General features: G+C 38.1%; 1 protein-coding gene across 2 annotated transcripts in view; it reads left to right on the forward strand.

Annotated features, from left to right (window-relative positions):
• PLPP4 (phospholipid phosphatase 4) overlaps positions 1-25,690 on the forward strand; it is a 46,323-nt gene that overhangs the window by 14,936 nt on the left and 5,697 nt on the right. The window contains exons 2-6 of one of the 2 annotated variants that reach the window (XM_058028675.1): positions 516-624; positions 4,442-4,532; positions 7,826-7,889; positions 9,100-9,224; positions 24,568-24,738. In XM_058028675.1, coding sequence (XP_057884658.1) covers positions 516-624; positions 4,442-4,532; positions 7,826-7,889; positions 9,100-9,224; positions 24,568-24,738 — 560 coding nt within the window. Of the gene's footprint in view, positions 1-515; positions 625-4,441; positions 4,533-7,825; positions 7,890-9,099; positions 9,225-24,567; positions 24,739-25,690 lie in introns of those variants that run through there. The other variant, XM_058028676.1, reaches the window with a different exon arrangement.

A 25,690-nucleotide genomic window follows, 5' to 3' on the forward strand; every position in this document is an offset into this window, starting at 1 on the left:
TTTCTTTTGCTTTGTGATCCTGCAAATGCAACTGTCGTGTTTCAAAGTCTGAATCTTGACATTTGAAAGGCATTTAATATTTTTACATTTGTTACATAATTTTTTTAGGAATTATAAACAATAATTATAAAAGGCTGGCATACATGGTTGTAAATTGATAGTAAATGACTACATGATTTATTTAATCTCACAGTGTTATTTGCACAATTTTACCCAATAAAAAGAGAACAATTTATTCTCCTCAGTAATGTTTATGGAACTTTTATAAAGTTGTAGACCAACTTCAAAGGTGTAGACTTTTAAAACCCATTTTCTGAAGGGTGTATTTATAAAATTTCTTACTAAAATGCAGTGAAGTGGGATGGCAGTATAGCAATTTATTAATAGGGATAATTCATGCATGCTATGTCATAGTCAAGTTTGGGAGAAATTCTAAATGAGCAGAACTCTTCTGGGGGTTTTTGGTCATCACTTCAAATTGTAAAAAATTTGTATCTTTCATTGTTTTTTTTCAGTTTTACGGAATTTTTGGATCCATTCCAGCGAGTGATCCAGCCAGAGGAGATCTGGCTGTACAAAAACCCCTTGGTGCAATCAGACAACATCCCCACACGGCTCATGTTTGTAAGTACCTAAGGGCATCTGATGGCTGCAAACTGAGTGAATGTTCCTTTGATAAGCAGCAGGAAATATTTCACGAGTAGAGGAAGTTCCTTTAAACCTAAAGTCAATTCTTTTCCAAGCCAGTGTTGTCCAAAATGTAGCAAATGATGGGAAGTCTTTAAAAAGCAGCATTATGAGATGACTGAATTTATAAATGTTGATTTTTCAGTTTAGGATTCAGAGCAGTGGTAGCTGAGAGGGATGTGAGAGAAATTAGTAGAGAAGTTTTTTCAATTAGCTGGTTGTGTGACCTGACAAAACCTTGCCATGCTCTTGGAAGGTTAAGTGCTTACATTTTGAGATCCAATTTGTTTTAGTCATGTTAAGCACTGAGATACTGGACTCTGAATAATCTTTTTTTTTTTTTTCCCTAGAGGCAAAACCTTTGTTTTAGCTTCTGCCAACACTAAATATATCACAGAGCTGCCCTGCTGTCACTGCTCCTCTGGCTCTTCCCTGCTCAGCACATGCAGGCTGGATGGCTGAATTTGGTTATCAAACTTCATAATTTTGATAACCTTCACCAGCAATGATTAATAATCATGATAATCTCTATATATGACTGCAGTAAAACACACCAACTCAGAAATGCTGAAATTATGGCTCTAGTTCAGGCTGTAAAAGTGGTAGTTCAGTCTTTCCAACACCTGCCTCAAAGTCACCTTTTCCTGAGTCTTCAGTGAACCCAGGGTTTTACTTTTCAAACTTGAATTCAGATTAAATGCAAATCAGCTATATAATTTCTATTCGACTTTTTTAGAAATGCTTAATCCTTCATTTATAATGAAATTTTAATTAAGGAACCATTTAAAGGCACCTCCTGCATATCAGGCAACCATTTATCCCAACCTTCTAAGGCAGAGGCTGAAGGCCTGATTTTTAAATTTGCCTTTATAAACAAGAAACATTTTGTTTATATTGCATTAAGAAGCAGCTCTATTTTGGACTTTTTAATCTTGGATGGAAGAAAATATATGTTTTTCCTGAAACAGAAGACAGCTGTGCAAAAAACTTAAAAACCAAAAATCAAATAACAAATAAACAAAACAACCCCCAAGCCAAACATTAAATTGTTGTGCTGGGAAAGACTGAGTTTAATGGTGTGGTTTTTGCTCATGCTCAGCATTACTTTCCTACATGGTTCCTCTGATGTGTTTGTAACAGAGTAGTTCAAGAACCAAGACTGAATCATTGCACAGGGTTTTGCTGCAGAGGGGAAATGAGTTTTGAAGCCAGTTGGGATAATCATTAATCCATCCTCTTATTCCCCAGGGGAATAAGGCACTGGGAAGCACAATTCTGGGATATAGTTATAATATATTCCCATAATAATATTCCCATTTAATATGTTCCCATAGCTCCAGATTTTGACAAAGTTTGTGGTGGTGGAACTTTGAGGCAACTCTGTGTCAGTAACATTTGTATGGTCTGTATTCTCTTTCTGGTTCAGATTTTAAACAATCAACAGCTTCTTAAATTAAGAAATATGGGTAATTTCTATATATTTTTCTTATTTTTTTAAATTTAAAAGAAGAAAAATCCTACTCTAACATTGCTCACAAGCTTTCATTATGGAAAGAATTTGTTGCCACCACCGTACTCCAATATTGAAATTATGGCCATGGCTTATCAGAAAGCAATCTGTATGAATTTATGATTTACTGGATTATTTTATTTGCTATGAGGGACTTGAATTCAATAGAAACGTTGTGAATGCACATCCAAATTAGACAAAGATGATTTCTGCATGGGGAGCAAAATCTGGGAAGAGCTGAGCCTGGTTCTGTGTCTATCAAAGGATATTCCTTGTCTTGCAAAGTGCAGGTAACTGCCAGCTTTCCCTTGGAAAAGTGGAATTGTGTCCCTGTAACTTCAGCATTGCCAGGATGAATAATTAATGACAGAGATTTTGTCCATGTTTCACAAAAGCCTGGCAAGGCAGGAATATTTCACTGCTGGGAAAGGAAACATAGCTGAGATGCATCTGAGGAGAGTATTGCTCATTAGAATGTTGCCAAATCTGTTTTAGATATGAGCCATAGAGAAACTTTTTTGCAAAATAAATAAAAGGAGTCTGTCAAAAGCCAAAATTTCTTTGTGTGTGCATTTTGCTGCAGAATAAAGAACACGTTCCAGCTAATGCTTTTGTGTAAGGAGCAGCAATGCACCATGGACATGAATAGTTCATCTCCCTAAAAAATTCACATGCTTGTAAAATATGAGGAAATCTGCAGTTTTAGCAGATTTCTGAAGATGGATGGGGAAGTGGTTTGGAGCAAGCTGCCACTTGAATGCTATTCTTTGTTGATAATTTCTGATGCTCCTGCTTGTTCAAAAGATTTCTGACTCCATTAAACCACCCCTATGAGCCTGTCAGCCTTGGCTGTATTTCTGCATGTTCTTCAGTCTGGAATGCAGATATTTTTCATCATTTTTTTTTCCCCTGGTGGCAATCTTTATTTTTATGAATGAAACTACAAATTCTAGGATTTGCTTCATTTTTTTTTTTTTTTAATTTCACACTGTGTCTGAAAGCAGAAATTAAATTGTTGATGAGGAGAGAGAGAAGTGAATATTTCTGGAGCAGTAATGTGGCATTGGCATCCAAACTTGAATTTCACACATACTTAGGGGGAGATTTTAAGTGGAAGTGACTCCTCTTTTTGCACAAATTCTGGTGCCTGCCTTCCTAAATGTAGAAAAGGGGAACAGACTCCAGCCTTTATTTTAATCTGCATGGTTGACTGAGTTAGTATTTTGGATATGCAGGCAAGGACAATCTGGTGCAAGATGCACAGCCAAAATCACAAACATATTCTACTCTCGTGTTGTTTCCTACTCAGATTGGCTAAAATCATAAAGTGAGGACTGGGATTAATCTGTGGCATAAAAAGAAGATTTTTGCCATAAAATATCTGTCTGGTCTGGTTTTTCTGTCACTGAGGCTATTTAAGAGTAAGGCCCAGTTCAGCTTCAGTAAAGAAAGCATAATCTTACTTAAGACCTGGCACCCCTTGTGCCATTTACAGCTTAATTTTTGCCTTGTTAAAACAAACAAACAAACAAACAAACCCAAACCTCAACCAGTAATATTAACTTTTTTAAAAGAGAATAAAATGTGTGCACTGAGGCACAGATGCCATTTCAGGTTCCTGGTAGGAGGATTCCTGTCCTTCAGCACTGACAATTACAGGATATTCTGTTTAACCAGTGACTAAACCTGTAGATTCTCAGATGTTGTTTTTCTGAGTTTGAACAAAATAAAGCAGTTTGCTCCACATCTGAACATTTGTAAACAAAAGAATCATAAAGACACAATCTTCCCAATGCATTCAAGCATGACAGTTGAAAAGAAAACAAAAAGAAAGATAAAGAGAATTTTAAAATTCGAAGCGGTTGGTGCTGCTGTCTGAGTAGGGGTGTACTGAGCCCAGGTGGGTGGGCTGCCTTCCTCAGCAATGCACCCTGAGGAAAAAATGTCCAAAATCTGTATTTTGGAATTTTGTGGACCTTAGGGACTGTTACTTTTTCATTGGAGGAGCTGACATTTCAAATGCATCTCTGGGCAATTACAAATCAATTATAGCTGAGGGCTATATCGGAATATTAATGTGCTCGTCACCCTGGAGTTGCAAAGACAAATCATCCCACTTTGCTTAAGGTCAGGAGTTTGATAAAGATCATTCAGTTTAAATGGAGCTAGCTGCAGCTAATTATTAATCAGTGGGGCAGAGAAGGAATTGATGCTCTCACTCATGGTGTTTGTTATCTCTCACAGGCAATTTCCTTCCTCACGCCGCTCGCAGTCATTTTCGTGGTGAAAATAATCCGTCGAACAGACAAGACCGAAATTAAAGAGGCTTTCTTAGGTAATGCATGTCATTCTTCAAGGTGGAAAAGTGTCTGATGGCTCTCAGAGATTGATTCTAAGTTTAGTCCAAGCCTTGAAGAAAACCTGTCTCCATTACAGCCCATTATAGTAATTTTCAGTGCAGTTGCAGGGCATCTTACAGAAGCCTTTGGGTTTATGTGAGTTTGTAGAGGTACAAATTCTGTGCCTTAATTCCACCATTTAGCCAGCAAGGACTGGAATTTGATCAGCAAAGACAGGTCCATCTGAGAGACTGCTCGGATGTATATTTTTTCTGTCACACCCAATCTATTACTTACCTCTTACTTGCAGCTATTCTAAATCAAGGCTTTGACTGGAAAGTCCTGTGCAGCTCAGCTGCTTAGGGTAGAAAATTACTCCTCTCATTGTTTTCTCTGATCTTCTCCTGCAATTTACTGTTACCCATTGCAAAATCCATGCTCTTGGCTCAGTTTTTCTAATTAGAAGCTGTTGTTTCATCCTTAACTGCCAATGGAATTAGCTGTGCACTTAATCCTGGACTGTGAGCAGTAGTGGCTGTGCTATGGGTTAGGTCTAATTACAGCTGTAGGCAGGAAATTGGAGCAGAGGACAATGAAAAGGGTAAGTTTTAAGTTGTTCCAGCTAATTCTGGCTGTGCCTGTCTCTTGAAATCTTACAATGGTATGTACTTAGATCCTTTATATATATATAAATAATTTTCAGAGACCAATATTGATTCAAGCACTTTCACTGCCAAGGGATATCTTGAAGCATAAGAACTGCAAATGTTTTTGTTTGCCTTATGTTTGAAATATTCATAATTCTGAAATTCTGTTTTGCTGGCTAATTTGCACTTTATTTATTGCCCCTTACATGGTAAAATTAGAGCAATACTCAGCCTTGCTTTAACTAGGTAGGATGTAAATGGCACTGTGTAATTGGAAAAAAATTTTTAGACAAGGCTTAATTTCCATAGATTATTCTTTCTCTAGTTGCTCTCACACAAGTGTGAAATGATCCTAGGTTTGTTTTGACTGCTGCCAGTCATTTGTTGTAAGTTCTGAAATGTCTTACAGTGATGCCTCCCTGACAAGTCCATTCAGTGGAAATAACTCCTCATTCATGAAACACACACAGGCAGTTCTGAGCCTCCCTCCCTGTTGTGTAAGCAGGAAAGGAGCTTAGGCTCAGTTCCTCCATCCCTTACTTTCACCTTTTTCTTCTAAGAAGACTTTATTTATTTTTTCCTGCTATTTTTCCTTCTGTTATTCCCTCTATAACATCTAGAAGAAAAGTTCCTGGCTTCCCCAGCATTCCCCTTGCTGCCCAGACTAAGGAAACACCAACCTTGATGTTCTGTTCAGTTTGTGCCATAAGTGTGGAACTTCTTGTGGCTTATTTGCCACTTATTTACCAGTTCAGGTGCACTGTACTCTAATAAAATTCAGTGTCTGGTGATGTGAAGGTTCATTAGGGGTGGCGAGCCTCTGGTTTGCTGAGATCTGGCACAGAATGTCCATAAAGAATGATCAGGGAGTCCCCCAAAAGGTGGATTTCTTTAAGCATGATGCATGGAGGGGAGAAAAGGTGAAAAAGAGATGAAAATTCTTTGCCCCTCATGTAGCCATTAATAGAGAGAAAGGGATTCAATGCACCTGGAGTTAGGGAGAAGTTAATTTAGGTGTCCTTAAGCCTTCCCCTGGGAGTTCTAAATCTCTCACTGACTGGATTATATGACTTTAGATGGGCAATAGGGATCTTTCTTAAATGAAACAACAGCAGAACAAATAGATTTATTTTGTTTTATCATCCTACATTCATATTCTCACTTGATGCTTGGCTTGCCAGTGTAAGGAATGTGCAACAGTGAAGGTATAGCTCAGTCAGGTGTACAAGGAATAATCAAGACAAAACTCAACAAAGCAACTGAATTTTACTGCCTGTCTTCAAAAGCAGATATGTTGTTTAAGAAGGGCAGTGTAGTGCTGTGGCATTGCTGGTCATCTGCATTTGACTTTATGGAAAATTTTCCCATGCAATTTCCATAAAAACTGAGACAAAACAATGGAAGGGGCAAACAGAGCATGGAATTGAGTGTGAACACAGATGTTGAAAGAAGAGTTTATTTATCAGCATGGGTGTCTCCAGGATTGACTTGTTCTTTCATTTTTCCTGGCATCTATTGTTACATTCTGAGAAAACCCTTATTTTTGCTTTGATGAAGGTCCCACTTTTTTCCTTTTTTTAACTTTAAAAAAATATAACACTATAACACATTTTATGATCTGTAATATCCTCAGGCAAAGGTTTTATGGAGACAGGATGAGTGCTGCTGAAGTGCAGCATCTGGGGCAGCAGCCCAAGGAGAAAATAGCTCAGTGGCTGTCATAATCAAAGCTGTATTACTGTAAATGTTCTGCTGGAAATCAGACATTTGCCTGATAATTTTTTTTCTGATGGGAAATAAAATTCATTGGCTCCTGGTTTGCAACAGGGAGCTACGGTGTGGACTGCAAAATTAAGTAATTTTTAATGTAAAATGTGTGTATGTGCAGGATCCAAGTGCCAGTGAAATCAAGACAAAGATCTCCAGAGGCTTGAGATGAGGTTCTTTGGAAAGTCTGGGGACTTGGCATGCAAGCACAAATAGAAGAGATGATTAATTCTCACCTAGTATGACAGTTCCTTCTTGTTCTCCAATTTTATCAGAAGAAAATTGTTAATCATGGGAGCAAATGTGAGGGAAAACCACTGAAATATTTAATCAAAACATCCAAATCCTTTTGAAAGAGAAATAAAGTCATCCAGTTGTAATTTTGGCCAAAGGCAATGCTTTAGCATGGAAGTGAAGTGTTTAATTGTACCACACGTACACACACATATATGTACACATATATCTACATGTATGTGTAGATATATCAATATATCTTGTGTATTGGTCTATACAGGGATTCTGCTTGACATAAAGAGCATGAGAGTTTAATCTGGTAAATTAAAAAACTCAAAAATTCCAAACCACAGTACTTCATTCTCTAATTTTTTCCCATTTATTGACTTATGCATGTGCAAATGGCATGGTAGGAAAACTGGCTTTGTGTAAGGAAATAAGAACAAAGTAAGTAATGATTATTACAATGCTCTGAGGTCTCTCCTTAGTCTGGTTAACAAGAAAAACAGTAGGTTAAAAAAAAGATCATTCAGTTTTCAGCCCAGTAATGGTTTAAGTCTGTAAATCAAATGCTGTAATGCTGCAGTTTATTGCTTGGTACTTGGGTTATTATTGTTCTCTTTGTTCATTGTGTTTTGTAGCTGTTTCCTTGGCTCTAGCCCTGAATGGTGTCTGCACAAATACTATTAAATTAATAGTGGGAAGGTAAGTCTGTCATGTTCTAAATGATGAGTTTCACTTGAGAGGAATGGAGACAGACTGACAGCTGCAGCAAGTCCCAATAAATAGAGAGCTGCTGCTCCAGAGCACGTGGAGTCAGAGGGGCCCTGTGGGGCTGTCCTTGGCCTGGCCAAGTTGTTCAGGTGTTGTACAACTTCATTAGGTGACACCCCACTGTGGCAGGAATCCATGGCCGTGTTCTGCTGCTGGTTTGGCTGGCTGGCAGACCCAGACAAGAGAGGGCTTTGGGAGGAGTGGTGGGAGCTGAAATCAGCTCATTAAATTGGCAGCACGGGAGAGGAGAGCCACAGCATGTGGGAGCTCAGATGCCAGTGCCCCTTGTCTGATTAAACAGGAATCAGTTCATTTTGTGAGAAGCAGATTCTGTGTCTAGGTGACATCAGCATCCACAGCAAAACAAACCTGGCAGTTGGGCAGTAAATGGATTCCTTAGTAGAACATTTCTTTAGGGAAGCATTACTTTGAATAAAGGGCTTAGAAAATATGTTTTAGATAATTTTTGTCTCTTTATCAAAATTTTTAATAATTTCAGCTGAAAAATACACATTGACTTGAGTTCATACACTGTAAACACAGTCCTGTGCTGATTTGTTGCTGGGATGTTTTGCAGCATTGAGGAAGCAATATTTGTGTTTGGTTTCTGATGAACCCTCTCTGCTGCAGAGCTGGTGCCCTGACAGTAATGGCACTTGGCACTTTTATTTGATGGGTGCTTTTAAAATAATTAAGAATACACCCACTTCTTTAGACAGGAATAAGCTCATTTATCCTGCACTCCAAGCCAAGTATTTTGCTGTCAGCTTTTCTCTGAATCTGTGATTATTCACTTTTCTTCTCCACGTGGTTTATTGGCTCAGGATCAGTATGACACCAGCCTAACCTACAGGACCAGCTCACAGCAGGGTCAGGAGAAGCTGGGAGGTTTTCTCAATGCACTGAGACAGCATCAAGGCTGGTTTGGATTTTGGTGGCTGAGTTTTGGATGTTCTGAGCTGGGTGTTTCAGCAAAACCTGTGAAAATTTGAGAGTCATTACACTTTGTGCAAAACTGATCACTCTAGGCAAGAGTAGCCTGCATGTGTGTGATAAGCAGTAAATGTAATAATCACTGTGAGGTTTATTTGGTACTACAGCTTTTTTTTTGTATTTTTAATATCCATGGTGTTTTTTGTAGACCGCGTCCCGATTTCTTTTACCGCTGCTTTCCAGATGGAGTAATGAACTCTGAAATGCACTGCACAGGTGATCCAGACCTGGTCTCTGAAGGCAGAAAAAGCTTTCCAAGCATCCACTCTTCCTGTAAGTTCACTTGAATACAGTGCCTCTTTTATAAAAAGCTGTCCTTTCTGTGGTTTGGGGTTGCTCTTTTTCTTCTGGATCATGAACCTGATTTTTGTTGGAGGAGTCTGAATTCCTGACTTACAGAAAATCAGAAATTTCCTTCTGGAAATAAAATTGTGAGTCTGTGACTCTTCCTCATCTTGAGAACCTGAGATCATTCAGAGTCACAGCAGGACTGTCAGGAGAGTGAAGGATATTCAAGGTTCCAGAACACTGTGATTCTGAGGGGCATCTGTTCCCCAGTGCAGACCTTTGTCTGTATAGTAAATATTTATTTTGTTATATTCCAATGAAGTAGCACAGCACAGTACAGTCACTCTTCTTTTGGCTTTGAGGTGGTCCTCAATTTTGGTCTCATGGTTTGATCAGGTACCCCCAGTTTGTGCTGCCCTGCCCGTGTTTAGGTGGCTATTTGAGAGTTAATCTACCTGATTTAATTAGTTTTACTAACTGAGGTGTTTGTAAAGGTTCCTTTTTCTGTCTTGAGAAGATGAGTTCTAGTGTGTTTTATGCCATATCTGATAAAACTTCTTTTTATGTGTAAAATAACCTGATTACTGTAGGCTTCTTTGGGTTTTTTTATTTGGCCAGTAATGTTTGTTACTTTCAGCTGTTCTAAGAGCTGCCAATTGAGAACCACTAAGTTGTATCTATGGAATTTTTTTGCAAGTGGTGACTTCAAATTGCCTAATTGTACAGAAGTATATATTGCAAACAACTGGGGTGATGAGATGAATGAAATTGTGAGCTGACTTTGCTCCTTCTTTCTTGTTTGAGTCAAATAAATAAGAGAGTATTAGATGTTTGTGGCTGTGTTATAAGCTTTAGTTCCAAGCCAGTGGGGCAGCCACAGGAGGAGTCCTGGGGTTTTCCTCTTACCTGGCACTGGTTGTATAAGCTCTGAGTTATGGTGCTGAAGCTCACACCTAATTTATTGGAGCAGAATCATGTCCCAGAGTATTTAGATCAAAATTATGAGAGCAGCTTTCTCCATCACTGACATAAGATTAGTGTGGCTGAGTTGAGTGCATTTCCCACCACCAAGCCTTTTATTAAAATGTGATAAGAATGAAGAGATAATATATATTCAGTAATTTTTATCACTTGGTAAGTGTATGTTAGAGTTTAGAGGCAATTCTGCAGCTGCTTGAACTACTTAGCTGTTTGAAGCCTGATGTTATAATATCTAAGCCTCTGACAAGCTTTAAAAATCCATACATGTTTTACTCTCATAATGGAGAAGAAAAGCATTTAATTTGACAATCATCCAATGCTAACCCTTCTTCTCTGCAGCAAAATTATTTCCATAACCAAAATTGTCAGTTTTATCAAGAACAGTTTGTAGTTATGATCACAAGTTTAGTTTCTTGCTATTACTTCATTCCCAGTGGTATAAAGAATGGAAACCAAAAAAGTGTTATGGGAAGCACACCATTATGCTGCTCTCCTACACCTTGAAGCAGTGAGGATGTTTGGGATATAATAATTCATGTTTGCAAATTGTGATGTAGTTTTCCATTTTCTTAGCTCAAAGAAAACTCTTAGCTTTTCCTGTCTTCTTAACGTGTGGCTGTTTATGAACTTTCCTTCCATAATCTCAGTCCAAAATTTTTCCTTGGCACCTTTCTCCCTTCCTTCAGCACAAGATTGTTATGAGGTAAAGTGAAGGAGTTCCACTCTTCAGATTTCTGTCATTCTTCACTGTTTGTTGTGAAATTCATGGAACAGCATCAAAAAGGGTTGTTTGTTTGGGTTTTTTTATTTTTTTGTTTCTGTTACTGTTTGGGGGATTATTTTTTCTATTTCATGACTGCAGAAATGTAAGTGGTGAGGATGAGGGTTGACATAAACCATAGTACCTCTCTTGGTATGATGGTTTAAGTAGCCCACTACAGTTTGGTATTTCCTACTTCACTTGAACCTGTGGGGAAAATAAATCACAAGTAAAAGCTGCCAGGCAGCTCATAAAGAGAGGTTAGAAGCTTCAGTCAAGAGCCATTCTCATCTTCAAAACAGTTTTTCTTAAGGCATTTCTAGGATAGGCTGTCAATCACAAGCTCTGTTATACCAGGATCTAAAACTTCATCCATGCAAGACGAGGCCTTGAATGAGAAAATCCACGGTGCTGTAAATGGGGAGCTGTGAGAGGGTAAAATGCAGGGATGTGTGTCAAGAGTGACAGCCCTGGCACTCCCAGGTGGCCTGGCCTGACCTTGCTCACTCCATAAAAATGTTGTGAACAGCCTGTTGCCACTCTCAGAGCCAACTTGTGTCCTGAAGGAGAGTTCTCCTTTCTTGGAGCACTGATGATTTCCTTGGCTTCACCTCCTGGGCCAAGGAGAGCATGGCATAAAAGAAGAAAAATGTGTGGAGCAGAGACTGTTTCATAAAGCCAAAGAGTCACTTGCATATTCCACTGGATCAAAGAAATCTCTGGATCTTTTGGATTGTTTGGAGCCCATTTTGCTTCTTTTCCACTGTGCTGCCAATCTTGTGAGAGGAGATGGACCTTTGGCTCCATTTCTGCCTGTGTCCAAGAGCTCAGAGGTGCTCCTGAGTGGCACAAATGTTGCTATTCTGACACCCAAAATATCTCTGAAATATACAATTTTTTATTCCATATTTAGCATTTCCATGGTTTTATAATCCATTGGCAATTTAATGCTAATTTAAAGCCAACACCTGTGATGGAACCATGCAGCCTCTCTGTGCCCATATTTCACCAAAACAGTGAAGTTTAAAGATCATAAATGCAGCATTTTTTCCTGCCTGTGTCCTGCCTGTGTGCCTTCTGAAGAGTTTTCTTGCAGAGAACTTTTGGGCAGCCTGCCCTGGAGAGGCCTCATTGCATCCCCACCTCTCCAGATGTTTTTCCCCTCATTGCAACAAGATGGAAACAGCAGCAGCAAGCTACAGATGAAAAATGAGCAACCAAATGGATGGACACACAGACAGAATGATTGAGTGTATTGAATGAAACAAAGAGAACAAATGGTGCAGAAATCAGCAGAAAACCTTTCATTGGCAATGATTACCCAGCATGCCAGCTGATGAAAAATGTGATGTATATGGATAAAGAGAATTTAACTGAATGCAACACGTGCAAGAGGAAAATTAAGGTGAATGAACACAGAACAATTAATTGGACAAGCCATGTGCACAACTGGGAGCTGAAAAGATCACTGAATTTGCAGGCATACATTGTACTAATGGGGTGGATAGACAGCTTTTTGTAATTGATTTCTTCCTTTTCATCTAATGCCTGATGTCATTTTGACATTTGTGTCCGGCTGACAAAATCTCTCCACAAACAAAACAGGAACTTACGAGTCCTGGAGTGTTATTTATCTAAAAATCAATTTACAATGCTTGTAAATCCAGGTTTGTATCCCGTGGAGCAATTCCAGGTAGGCTGAATAGGCAGTAATTAAAAATGGAAAAGAAATCAGTAGGGTTCATTTAATGAACAGTTCTTTGTTACTTTGAGTAGCTTTATACATTTGCCAGCTCAAGGAAGATTTCACAATGTGCCAGTTTTTATACAGGCTACAAGACGTGAGCATTTCATTGGTACTTGTGTGGACAGCGAGGTCTGAGTCTATTTTGGTGACAGAATTTAGAATTTGTACTATTACCATGGGGTCATGAGAGAGAATGCCAGCTTTCTAAATCCTGTGTTAGTCTTAAATTGCAGTTAGCTATAATTGGTTATAATTGCTATAATTGGGTAAATTTCTTTGTTTGGAGAATATATCTTAATTTTTTCAGCGAACATGTTCAGCCTGGAAGCCACCAGGGCTTTTTCATGCACAAGGAAAGCTGATTCTGCTTGACCACATGTCAAGAACATGTTTAATTAAGGTGACAGGAATTCTGAGCCTGTTTTCCATATGAGAGCTCACATTTCTGAAAGGGTAATAATCTAGGGTTCATGAGCTGCAGCTTAAAAATTGTTGCAATGCCCTTGGACCTCTTGAGAGTTCTCAGAAGAGAGCAGAAGAGTATGAGCAGTAAATTTCCTGTGATGTTGCCACGTCACCAGTTGGATGTTTGGAAGGAAGGGGGAAATAAAGGGGCAAATTTTCTTTTCACTTTATATCCTGGTAATGGCACAAATATAAACTGGTTCCACCAAATTTTACAAGTTGGATTTTGTCCATGTCTTTTTCCAGTTGCTGTCTGAAATGAATTTAGGCTTAAAATATGAATCCTGATCATCTTTCCAAGTTTTGGATACAGAGCTCTAAATCAAAGGAATAAAGAACTGATCCACTGCATTCTAACTGAATCCTTGACCCAGATTTCACCTGTAAAAATAAGAACAGGCCACCAGCAGCAAACAAAAGTGCTGCAAAAGTAGTATGGGTTTATGTTAAAATGGATAATAAATGAGTCTTGATTTATTGCCAAAACCAGGATAACTTCATGGCTGCATCTGAAATGTTGATGTTCATGTGTTGCTTATCAGAACAGTAAGCAGCAAATCAGCATCACAGGCTTGTTTCAAATATTGTTCAGTAAAATGGGCTGTTTAGCTTGAAAGAAAAAATTAAATCCTAGACAGAGAGATGTCCCATATGCTGCTGTGATTGTAGCAATGAAGTCCTTGTACAAGCAAATATGGGTAAATAATAGTAACAACACAATTTATTTAGAAACACCAAAAATCCTCTGTGAATTTAATGCCAGATTCTTGACCCTGTTTGCTTTCTTAGAGGAAGTGATTAATTCTTCATGATATAACTCCCTTTAGGCTCTTATTCTGCTCACAACATTTGCAAGCAAATTGCAGTTGCCAGTTTTGGCTTCAGCTTTACTTAGTGACTATTTTTAAATCTGTTATTTCTGAATTGGTCAGAACTATTGAAGCTGTGTTTTTCAGCTGAGGAATTAGATTAGAGGAAGGTGCATGAAACTGGTTTTGGTACCTTTGTAATGAAGCAAAAATAGTGGCTTGGTTAATTGAAGCTCCTTGGGGCTTGTCCTGCTGAGTTTTGGTGGTCAGGGGGAGATGGAGCCCATGGTGGCCACAATACCCACAGAGACATCCTGAAACTGAGGTGTCTGCTGGGAAAAAAATGAATAATCATTTGCTACTCTGGTTTATATCAACTTGCAGTTGGATTCACAGAACTCTGAGGATAAAGGTACCTCTGGAAATTGTGCAGTGCCAGCCACAACAAAGCAGGGTCAGGGTGAGAAGGTCCCAGAGGATGATTCCCACTTGAGTTTTGATTTAAAGCGAAGATTCCACAACCTATCTCACAGGGAACCTGGTCCAGTGCCTGACCACTCAGTGGAAATGTTTATTATATTTAAATGCAATTTCCTGTGCTTCAGTTGGTGCCAGTTCACCTTGTACTGGCTGCCGCCAGCAGAGCTGGGATGTTCTTCCCCCAGTCCAGGAATTTGCATTTCCCTCTGTTGGACTTCAGGAGATTCCTGCTGGATATTGATCCCTGAGAGAAAGATCCCATCAACTGATTGGAAGCAAAATTTCCTAAAAATTAACCATTTTAACATTATGGCTGCAGAGATAATTGAACTTTCAATTTCACGTTGGATTGAGTGGATTTATGGGAATAAAATGAATTAAAAATTAACATATCCTGTGTAAAATTGCTATATAAGCAGCAAAACTAATAAAACACTCGTTATTTTTATTTTTCTATCTGCAATTTAGTTACTTGAATTAGTTTGAAAAGTTGACTTTTGGATAAATTGTGTCCTTTTTTTTAATAAAAATCTTTATTGAGTCTAGAGATGCCTTTTTGAAAGGAAAAAGTAGAGTTTTGAAGAAATAATTTTGTGGTAGCATCTCAATTTTATATTTACAGAATGAATGTTAACACAGAGCTGTGCCAGAGCTTTCATTTCTCATGTGGGTGTTTTTGTTTTTCTTCTTTTTATTATATTGCTGAAAGAGGTTTGTAGAGATTACTGTTGAATATTGCTGAAGAAATCAGAGAATTCAATCAGGAATCTGAAATGAAGAATGCAATCAGAGGCAGTGGGGACAATAGCAGTGACTTGTGTTGTCGTGTTTTTTAATTACCTCCTTGATGAACAGAGGTGTCTTGATGTGTTTGAGAAAGTAATGGCCCTTTAGAAGTGAAGAAGAAAATTATTTCCTTTGCCTTTTGAGCTAGAGTTTACACTTAGAGACAAAATGGAAATATGGAAAAAGCTGAAGTTAAAAAAGTGAACTGCAAGAGTGAGTAAATCTCTGATCTTCACTCCAATAAACCAGTTTTCCCAGCAGCTGCTGCTGGTTATGGGTTATTAAATTGCTGTTTCTTGGTTATTATATCTGTTCAGTTTGCTTTCATCTGTGCAGGAAAGGAGCTTAATTATCTTTCAGTCTAATTCTTCCTTTCTTTTTACTTAACTTTGGGTTTTTGGGCAGATTTTGTAAGCTAATATTAAGGTATTGGTTTCAGAGGCTGCAGAAGGCTTTGTTGTGCTGCTGTAGATTTCATCTGTACCTAAAGTAAAGAGCATTGTTCTTCTGCCTGACCTTTTCTCTTCAAAGTTCTCTGAGTCACAGCAGAGATCTAAAGATCAATTTCCATCTGTGAACTGTGGTGACAGCTCTTCTCTGGAGTGAAATGGGTCAGAAAGCACAAGTTTGATTTGAGATTGGAGGGCTGTGAACTCAGGCGGGGCTGGCACTTCACTTTCTGGCCATCTCTGAGGAAGAAATCTCACTACAGTGCTGGCAAACATTGAGATTCCTTGAAACTGCCATTGCAGCACATAAATCAGAGCATGCAGGAGAGTGTTCTACCTGTATTAGAGCTACTTGGGAGGAAACCCAAATATTCTGTGTCCATGGACACTTTAAACCTCCCTGCTGAGCACTTACCTTTATGAACTGGGGTGGGTCTTTTCCACCCTAAAAGAATTAGTTGTGATCAGTCTCCAAATCCTCCTTGCACACTCAAATCCCCTTTTAGCAAAAGGGATAGACCTGACTCACACAAGATCATGTTCTTCTAATGCAAACAACCCTGAATCCAGAATAGTTTCATTAAAACCAGGAGTGCCAACTACAATTCTGCTATAAGCAAAAGAAAAATAACTCAATAAAACCCTTGAAATTGAGTGATAAAGTTAAAATGCCAGGCAGCTTCCTTTAGAGGTGGTTGACTGATTTATCAAACAGCAGAAATCTCAGTCATAACATTTTCTGAAAACATTAATTTAGGTCTCTTGAAAGCGAGGGGATATTAAAAGGCTCTTGAGATAAAAGCTATGAGATAAATGCAGGAAATCAAGTATACTATTTATGCCAGAAAGAGAAAAAGAGCACCTGCAATAGCCTCATTTGGATTTTGCTAATGCTGTCAGTTCCACATAGAAAACCTGAGTTATTAGGTAATTTATTTCCCCTTCCTTCTGCAGAACACTGAGCAAATAATGACATCAGTGTTTTCTCAAACAAAGCCTACATGACAATTATTTATGCAAAATGTTTTTAAAAGTAATACTGCTTTGTTGAAAACTACTGATTTGACTAGTGGAGTTTTTTGGTTTTTTTTTTTTTTTTGGGATTTTTTTTTTGTTTGTTTGTTTTTTGTTTTTTTGGGTTTTTTTGTTGAGGCTTTCAGTTTTCCTTTGTTTCAGCCTGGATTAGACAATGGATTTGGAAGTTTCTCAGTCTGGTTCCTACATTTTTCATAAGCAACTGGGAATTTTTGGGGAATGATTATGTTGAGGGTTTCTGACCATGTTGGAAGGCAATGAAAGTTGGATTTGTGGATGAAATAGCATGGGAAGTATTTTTAAAAAAATCACTCATAGGGGAGATGGGGCAAGGAAAAAGCCTCTGGATGATTTTACTGAGGGAATTAATCAGAAAATAGAAATCAGAATGATTGACCCAATGTTTAGGCTATCAGAGCATTTTCCACAGACATCTAAATATTTAAAACATCACTTGCTTAGTCATGCAAGAAGTTCTCTACCATATGATAAGCTATTTTATTTTTCATTTCATTAGCCTGTCTTTGCTGGTCTCTTCACCCTGGGATCCACAGGACACGTGGGAATGATTCAAAGCTGTGCCAGGGGTGGTTCAGACTCAATATCAGAATAAATCTCTTTCCCATGGGGGTGGTCCAACACAGGAAGAGGCTTCCCAGAGAGCTGGGCAGTGTTTGCCAAGCCTGTCAATGTTTAAGAGGTATTTGGACACTGCTCTTAATAACTTGCTTTAGCTTTTGGTAATTTTTTAAAATTACAAAATAATTGACTAAAATGAATTAATTTTAAAATTAACATTAATTTCAAATGATTTTAAAATTATTGAAAAAAAATTTTTTTTTAGCTTTTTCAGCTCTGCAGTGGTCAGGCAGCAGGAATAGATGATAATTGTTGGTCCCTTCCAACTGAAATATTCTTCTCTTTTCTGTTTTATTCTCCATGTTTCCTGCTCTGTCTGCCTTCATTACTTGCTTGAAATCAGTAAGTTTGTGTGGATGAACACAGGAAGATCCTGTCTGAACAAATTGAATGACTAGTTGATGTAAATAACAAAACAGTCAATAGGCAATGTTTAAAAGATATTTATGCTGTCAAGCAGTAGGATATGATATCAATTTCTGGTATTTATGGCAAGGAGGCTGGAATCTCAATGAAAAATATCATTGAATGCAGAAATGCCTCTTGCAGCAGGGCTGGTGATGGGCGGGAGTTAAATAAGGAGCAGGAGAATAATTTGGGTGTGAATATCCATAGATCTGGCCTTGATTCTATCTATTATTCTATGGTATTTCTTGGAAATAAGATTTTACCTCTAACAGCTGTAGTCCTGATATCTGGTTCACAGACCAGCACTGCATTTATTTGGGTGTGTCCCATTCCCCCCAGCTGGACTCTGCTGATTTGGGCTGAAAGCACTCTCAGCATTACTCCTAAATTAGGTTTCCAACTCGTCCCCCTCCTCAGTTTTGGGAGAAAAAGAGAAAAACCTCTTGGTTTTTGCTTCTCTGAGCCATTTATAAGTTCTGTGACAGCAGCCTGGGTGTGGATTCTCCTCTCAGCCAGGTAAAGACTCTACAGCAACTCTCAGACCATCCCAGCAATTTGCTGGTGACTGGCTGGTTGTAAATATTTTATTGTCTCTGTCTCTTCACAATTGACTGCTCCACTCAGTGTTTGTCACTGTATATCATCAGAGATATTAAAGCTGATTGTATCATTGATGTTTTACACTTGCCTGATGAAGCACTAATTAAATTAACCCAGCATTTGTGGTGCTTCTTGCTGTGCCACTACAAAGAAAAAAGGTGTCTGGGAAATATGATGTCATTAAAATTAAAGGACAGGTAGCTTCTCCTCCCCTTTCCCACTCAATAATTAAAATTAGTCAGTTGTAAGAATGAAAATATTTTTACATGTTAAAAGACATCCATTTGTTTGAAAAATTAAAGTGATTTATGTGCTTCAGAGCGGAGAAATTATTGAATTTCAATAGAAATGTTTGCTATTCTGTGATAATTTTTATAAAATATTACCTCAGTACTTGTAATTATAGTTGGGTATCTAAATATGAACTGTTAATTATCTTTAGCTAGCAATTTCATGGAGGATAATCATATTTCCTTCACTTGAAAATGAACATTTTAAGTAACAAATGAGCTACAAGCCACAGGTTTTTGGCAGTAATTGCTGCTACTCCCCTATTTTCAGGATAAATCTCTTAATTAACAGCTGTATGGCACTGTCTCACTGAAATATTTCATCCTTTTATAAAAGAATCCAGGGAAATATGAAAAGGATTTCTTAGATATGCAAGCAAAAAAAAAAAGGTCCTGAGGGGTTATTGCCTTCTTAATTCAAACTCTGAGTACACTCAGGAATGGTTCTGTTTAATGTTTCTGCCTCTTCTCTGACAGAATTACCTGACAATACTCAACAACAAGGGCTGTTGGAATTCATGAGGGGCTGGGGAAATGAACTCCTTAATGTTCAGTTTTCCAGCCTTAATTATAAATCAACTCTTTCGAGCCTGTTTGAGGTTCAGATTGTGTGTATGCCTCAAAAAGATATTCCTTTTTTTCTGAATTAAAAAAATTAAGTGAGTTTTTAATACAAGAATCCTGGAGGTGTAGAGCAGTGGTTCCTCACTGGGATTTATCGTACCTGGCCAACTGAATTAATTAATTTATTTATTATTAAATATTGTCTATAACATTATTAATAGTATTATTAATTTAATATTTATTTATTTATTTACTTACTTACTTTTTTTTTTATTCTGGATTTATTTTACACAAAGGATGTAGGGGCACTGTGGGGTTTGATTGGAAGGGACCTTAAAGATCATCCAGTTCCACCTCTGCCATGTGCAGGGACACCTCCCACTAGATCAGGTTGCCTCCTCTTCTCCACGGTGAACAATTCAGTTATTTAGGACTTTGAAAAATTATATTTTCTCCCTTTTCTTTGTATGGTTAAAAGTATTAATCCCAAATCCATTGTGTACTCCATAACAGAGAGCAACTTTAGTTTTGCTGTCTTCAGTAGCAAACTTCATTCCAGACCGAATTGGGATTGAAGATGCCCAATTTTCCAGTCCCTGATTTTCCAAAGAGAGTTAATCAAAAGTCTCTCTCAAGAGAGTTTTTGGCAAGTTTGGAGCCCATTGAATTCAGTGACAGCACAATCCTGCTGTGCAGCCACTTCCTCCTTGGTGTCCTGGTCCATTTGAAAGTGGGGGTAAAAAAGGCTCACAGTCATTTGCCTTCCCCCTGTCCAATTCTACTTCTCTCCATAAAACCCAAATTAAAAGTTGCTCTTGCAGATGATGGATAGATCAGGCTGCATTGCTTTGCACTTTGCAGTGTTGCAGGAATAAATAGGATTTTCCTATTTCTGCTGTGTGTCACACCATGAAAAGAGAAGCAGTGATTTTCTGTATAACCCTTCCTGCTCAGGCTGGGCACAGCCCTGGGGTTTCCATAGTTCTTTTTTGAAGCATTAAGGGGGATTATTTGCAGCACTAAAACTGGTATATTCCAGTAAAGTCCTTGACACTGCTGACCATGAGTTTGACAGAAGCATTCTGATCCTCCACTGTCAAACAGTTCTATGCATGGAGAAACTCTTCAGCCTTTCTTCTAACTGTATTTTACATGCTAGTCTGTATGCTTGGGCCAATTTCCTTCAAATAAGTTTTAAATTCTTCTTCTTCTTCTTCTCATTATTATTATTATTATTATCCCTGAATGAGTGATGGAAATACTTGGCATGACAGGGGATTGAGCAGGATGTGATCCTTACCCAGGATTTTATTGATCATGTAATTACAGAAAAACAGGAAAGCAAGAAGTGACCCTGATCTATTGGTTGGAATTTGAGATCTCCCAGTGTTGACCTGGAAGATAAATTGCTCTTGGTAGAGATTATTTGTTGTTAAATATCTGATAAATGTCCCCATGGCCATAATTTATATTAGAGCTGAAGAGGCAGTGATGTAAGGCTTGTGCCTAGGCTGTGCTTAAAAAGAGAAATTATTAACAGTAATTCCAGGATCTGAGCTGGCTTAATCTTCTCTTTACTGTGTTCTCACAGAAGAGGAATTTTTTCAAGATTTCTACCCACAGAAATGGAAAAGTAGGCTGTGGAGCAGGTTGTTTCTAGGACTTTTGTAAAAGGTGTCATGAACTGAACAAATCAAAACTTAGTTCTCATTTTTTGGCGGCAATGAGATGCATCCTGAGGCCACTTAAGGAATTTCAGGTGAGATGAGGTATCTGGAAAGGTACATTAAAAATACATGTCACCAAAAAAACCCAAAAAAATTCATAAGAATTCACTGTGACAGTGGTGCAAAAACAATCTAATGACTAATGCTCTTGCTTTTCAGATAATATAAGTCTATTTTTGTTCTAACATGTCTCTGTCTCCAGCATCTCTTTTTTGTTTCCCAAGTCCCTGCATACATTTGTATTTTGTGATGTGCTTTTCATGTTGCTGCTGCTGAACTGTCTTTCTCTGTGAAAAGAAATTAATAAAGCTAAGCCAAAGGGAAGGTGATTGACTGTCCCAGTTGGAAAAAAGGAATTTAAAAATACTTTGTGAGAATAAGCTCATAACATTCTTTGGGAATTGTACTTCTATAAAATGCTCTTTGAATTGAATTTCAGCATTAAAATTTATGCACACATTTGGTATCATACTTTTTCTTTCAAGAAAGATAAATATTTCAGTCTTTGAACAGTGTGAAACTGAAAACATTCAGCAGTAGCCCTAGCTGCTGGAATTCCTCAGTAGGCTGCTGAGCAATTCCAGTGATGAATGGTCTGTGTTTGCACTTGGGAAATGCACAGTAATCATTGCAAAAATAAAGCATTGCAGACAAAGGGATGGATCATTTTATCTGATCCTTTAAAAGGCCATTCAGATGGTTGTTTTGTAATTTGATGACATTTAAGTAAGTTGAGGGTTTTCTTTAGTTCAAAAACTGCTTAATGTAAAAAAGTCATTTATTGTGTGTTTAGCAAAGCATCCATTGAAACTTGAGAGGCTGAAAATCCTCCTGGGGTAGTTTAAATTTCAGAAAAACACTCACAAAAGCAATTACATTTTTAAATGAATAATTTATTTGGGGTGCTTTAGATCAGATTCTTGTTTACAGTTTCTCACCTTATGCATTTCAGCTTGGTAATTGGTTTGGTCTGCACAGACAGGTTTTTCAGCTCACCTAAATTCCCTGTCTGGAGGGAATCAGGTGTCAGGATGGGATCTGTGCTATCTCCAGATGCTGTCATCCTCCTTACTCCTTCTGAACTAATTTTTTTTAAAAAAGAACATCATAGAAACAAACTTAACAATTGAGTCTATTGTATTTTTATTTATTCAAATAATGATAATGCATTTTAAAGAATTTTAACAAGCCATGACAGAACCTGTGGCTTTTCTCATGAGAGTTTTCCCCGAGTTCAGCAATTTGTGGCATCAGGATTTTGATTTGAGTTAGCTACGAAAATTGGTAAAAATATCTCATTTCTTCATTCCTTTCTCCTCTTACAACATTTAAAATCAATAGTTTTTTGTGTCTGGAATTTGTATCAACATGTTTCTTGTGTTAACATTGTTTTAACTGATTTTCTTCTGTTCATTTACAACAATGTCTCCAAAAAGGGCTGGTTGGTATTTTATATTGCTTTTTCCTTCTTTGTATAAAAAGAGTTTATTTTCTGGAAGAAGGCAGCTTAGAAGTGGTTTTGTATTGCTCTGCTGAATCTTTGGGATCTGTCCTCCTAATAACTTTTACTGGGACAGTGGGCAGGGTGTGACCCTTCAGGGCATGTGTGTATTTGCATTTCCTTCGTGCTGCAGTGATGTATGGACTCCAGCTAGTGCAGGAAAAAGTACTCAAATATATTCTACTGATGGACCAGTTCTTCAGTGTAAATATCACCTTCAGGCCCAGGATTCTTGAAGAGTGAATTGTTTTTCTTTATGTTCTTGACTGACATTTTGAAAACAGAGCCATCAGGCAAAGCTGCCCACATGGAGTGCACAGCAATTGAGCTCTCTTGAATTCTGCAGTTACTTCTATAATGGATATCCCACATCCCAGAGCATTTTGCTGTCAATTCTGTGGTTTTTGCTGCTGACTCTGCATGCACTGGGACTGTTGGGTCAAGCAGCTCTTTCTGGATTTGCACACTCCAGGGTAAGGGAAGTCAGTCTGAAATTCTGCAGTGTAAGGCTTCTCTGCACAATGGTAGTTCTACAGCCGTGATATTAGTTTTATATATATTAATATATTATTAGAGTATATTAGATATAGTACATTAGATATATATATAGTATATAATATATTAGATATATATATAGATATATAGATATATATTTAGAGAGAGTATATTAGAGTATATTAGATATATTTCTTTATATTAGATATATTTCTTTTCCCTTTTATATTAGGCATAGGTTCCCCTAGAGAAGTGTTTGTGACTCTCTTCTTTCTGCCTTTTTGTTAGAGGAACACATCCACCCCCTAAGGCAAGATCAGCCTTTGTGTTTATTACAAATATAGATCCTGCTGAACTTCCATGTTCTTCCATGAGCACCTTCTTCTGGAAATCTGGCAGACCCTGAAAAGAACCCCAAAAATTTGGGGGAAATAGTATTTTTAAAATATCACCAGATTCTCTTTAAAGTCCTTTTAGGCACATCTGCTGTTGCTGGGCACCATGCTGACAATTGCTGATAAAATTGCCTGGTAAATGGTATTAATCCTAAATATGAGTCTGTGTGAACTGAACACCTACTTTATAGTTTGGGCAATATTCCTTTAAGCCCTTTAAATTGCTGGGCATTGCAGATTGCCTGAAAATTAAACCACAAAGCCATTGATTCTTCTGCCTGGGAACGCTGCCTTCAGATTTCAGTTCACCTAAAAAATAATAACCTGAGGTGAAAAATAGAAATATGAAGACAAAAATATTTTTGGAGAGGGAAAGTTTTTGCTTCAGGATTGCATTTGATGTTGCATATCCGAGACAGATTTTATTTTGATTGCTCTATTTACTCATCTGGAAGATGAAATGATGCAAACAAGTCCTTTCCTTGTCCAGTGTCTCTCTGGAAGGTGTAAAAGCTGCAACAGGAAAGTTCAGGGCAGAAACTTGGTGCCTGAGTTCTCTTGTCACTGCCACTTGTGCATGTTCTATAGAAACTGGGTAATGGAATCTAAAAATCTCATTTAAATGTAATTCAATTACAGTGCAAACTGTCTGAATCCTTTTCTGCTTTGAACCTCAACATTTTAGAATAGGTCTAAAATCAGGAAAGATTTACTGAAGGTTGAAGCACGAAAACGCTTTTGTGACTCAAGTTAAAAATTTGCTTAAATGTTTAATTTAGTGTCTGATGTATCCCCCAGAGGAAAAAGGTAAATTGCTGAAGGAAGAAAAAATTTAAATTTCTATGGGATAGGTGAACATCTAGAGGCAACACAGTGTTTGCAGATATGTCAGATTATGTGAAAGCTGAGTGTATATATTAGAAAAAAATCTAATTGCTTCTGAGTGTTCCCTTTCCTGGTTGCTTGTATGGCTCCATAGGTAACACTACTGCTGTGGAGAATACATGTAAGTCATGGATCTTGTTGGAGAATGTCTTTTCTCATTCACTTCCTCAAAAACGTGATTTTTTTTAATGTTTGCAAGATCTTAACTGCTTTAATAAAAACAAAAAAAGAAAAAAAAAAAAGAAAAACCAACCAAGCAACCAAACCAGCACTAATTACAGTTCCCTGCAGTGATGTGCTTTGCTTTTCCAGTTGCATTTTCAGGCCTTGGCTTCACCACGTTCTACCTGGCTGGAAAGCTGCACTGCTTCACGGAGAGCGGCCGGGGGAAGAGCTGGCGGCTCTGTGCAGCCATCCTGCCCCTCTACTGTGCCATGATGATCGCCCTGTCGCGGATGTGTGACTACAAACACCACTGGCAAGGTCAGGCATGCACATGCCCCATTTTCCCACTCTTTTTTTTCCTGAGTTAGCCATGGATTTCTGTTGTAATGCGACATGAAATGAGCGACACTCCCACTTTGAGATGGTTAAGGTAAAAAAGGGGTAGTTTATTTCTGAGCTCTGATATTTAAAAGTGATTATGGATAAGAAGAAATTGCTACTTTTTTAACTACACTGGTCAAACTAACAGTTTATCAATTCTCTTTTCTTCTAGAAAGGAATGTAAAACAATTATTTTTATATGAAAAGTGCATGAGAAACTCTATTACAAAAATGTAAACATCAGAAGGTTTAGAAGAACTTTAGAAGAACAGGGTGACATATTTCTTTGATTTTTTCTGTTGCAGTACCTGGTGTGAGTTAAAGCACCGTGCTGTGCTATAGATTTTCCTTGCTCCTGGGTTGATGCTGGGGCTTCCTAGCAAGGCTGGATTAGCTAGCAGTGACCTTCAGAGCTTTAGGCCTCTGCCACAGCATCCTCTCCTCCCTCCCAGCAGGAGTGCAACACCCATCAGGTCACTGCACCTGTCACTGTTGTCTCAGAGTCCTCCAAAGTTCTGTAACTGATGGAGGAGATTGTGCTATTTATCAATTACACACTCGTGTGACAATTCAGAAAACCCTGCCATCAATTATTTCTTTACCTTCTTTAGGGCCACCTTTGTAGCTTCCTTGCTTTAACTCTTGTCTTCTGCTAAGTAAACCAGCCTGTAATTACTTTTTCCCTATTTGCCCCTGTATTCCTATAAGAAATACCATGCATGGTATTTCTGCTGCTGTTATGTAGGTCACCTTGGCTTTCTGTGGTATTGCTGGCACTGCACTTGCTGGCCTTGCAAATTGAACTCCCCTGAAGGTCCTGAGTGCTCCTTTCAATTACCTGAAATTTCAGTTCCATACTGGTTCCATGCTGTTTCCCGTTTTCCAGCAC

The sequence above is a fragment of the Melospiza georgiana genome, chromosome 8 (genome assembly GCF_028018845.1).
Source record: "Melospiza georgiana isolate bMelGeo1 chromosome 8, bMelGeo1.pri, whole genome shotgun sequence".
Classification (NCBI taxonomy): domain Eukaryota; kingdom Metazoa; phylum Chordata; class Aves; order Passeriformes; family Passerellidae; genus Melospiza; species Melospiza georgiana.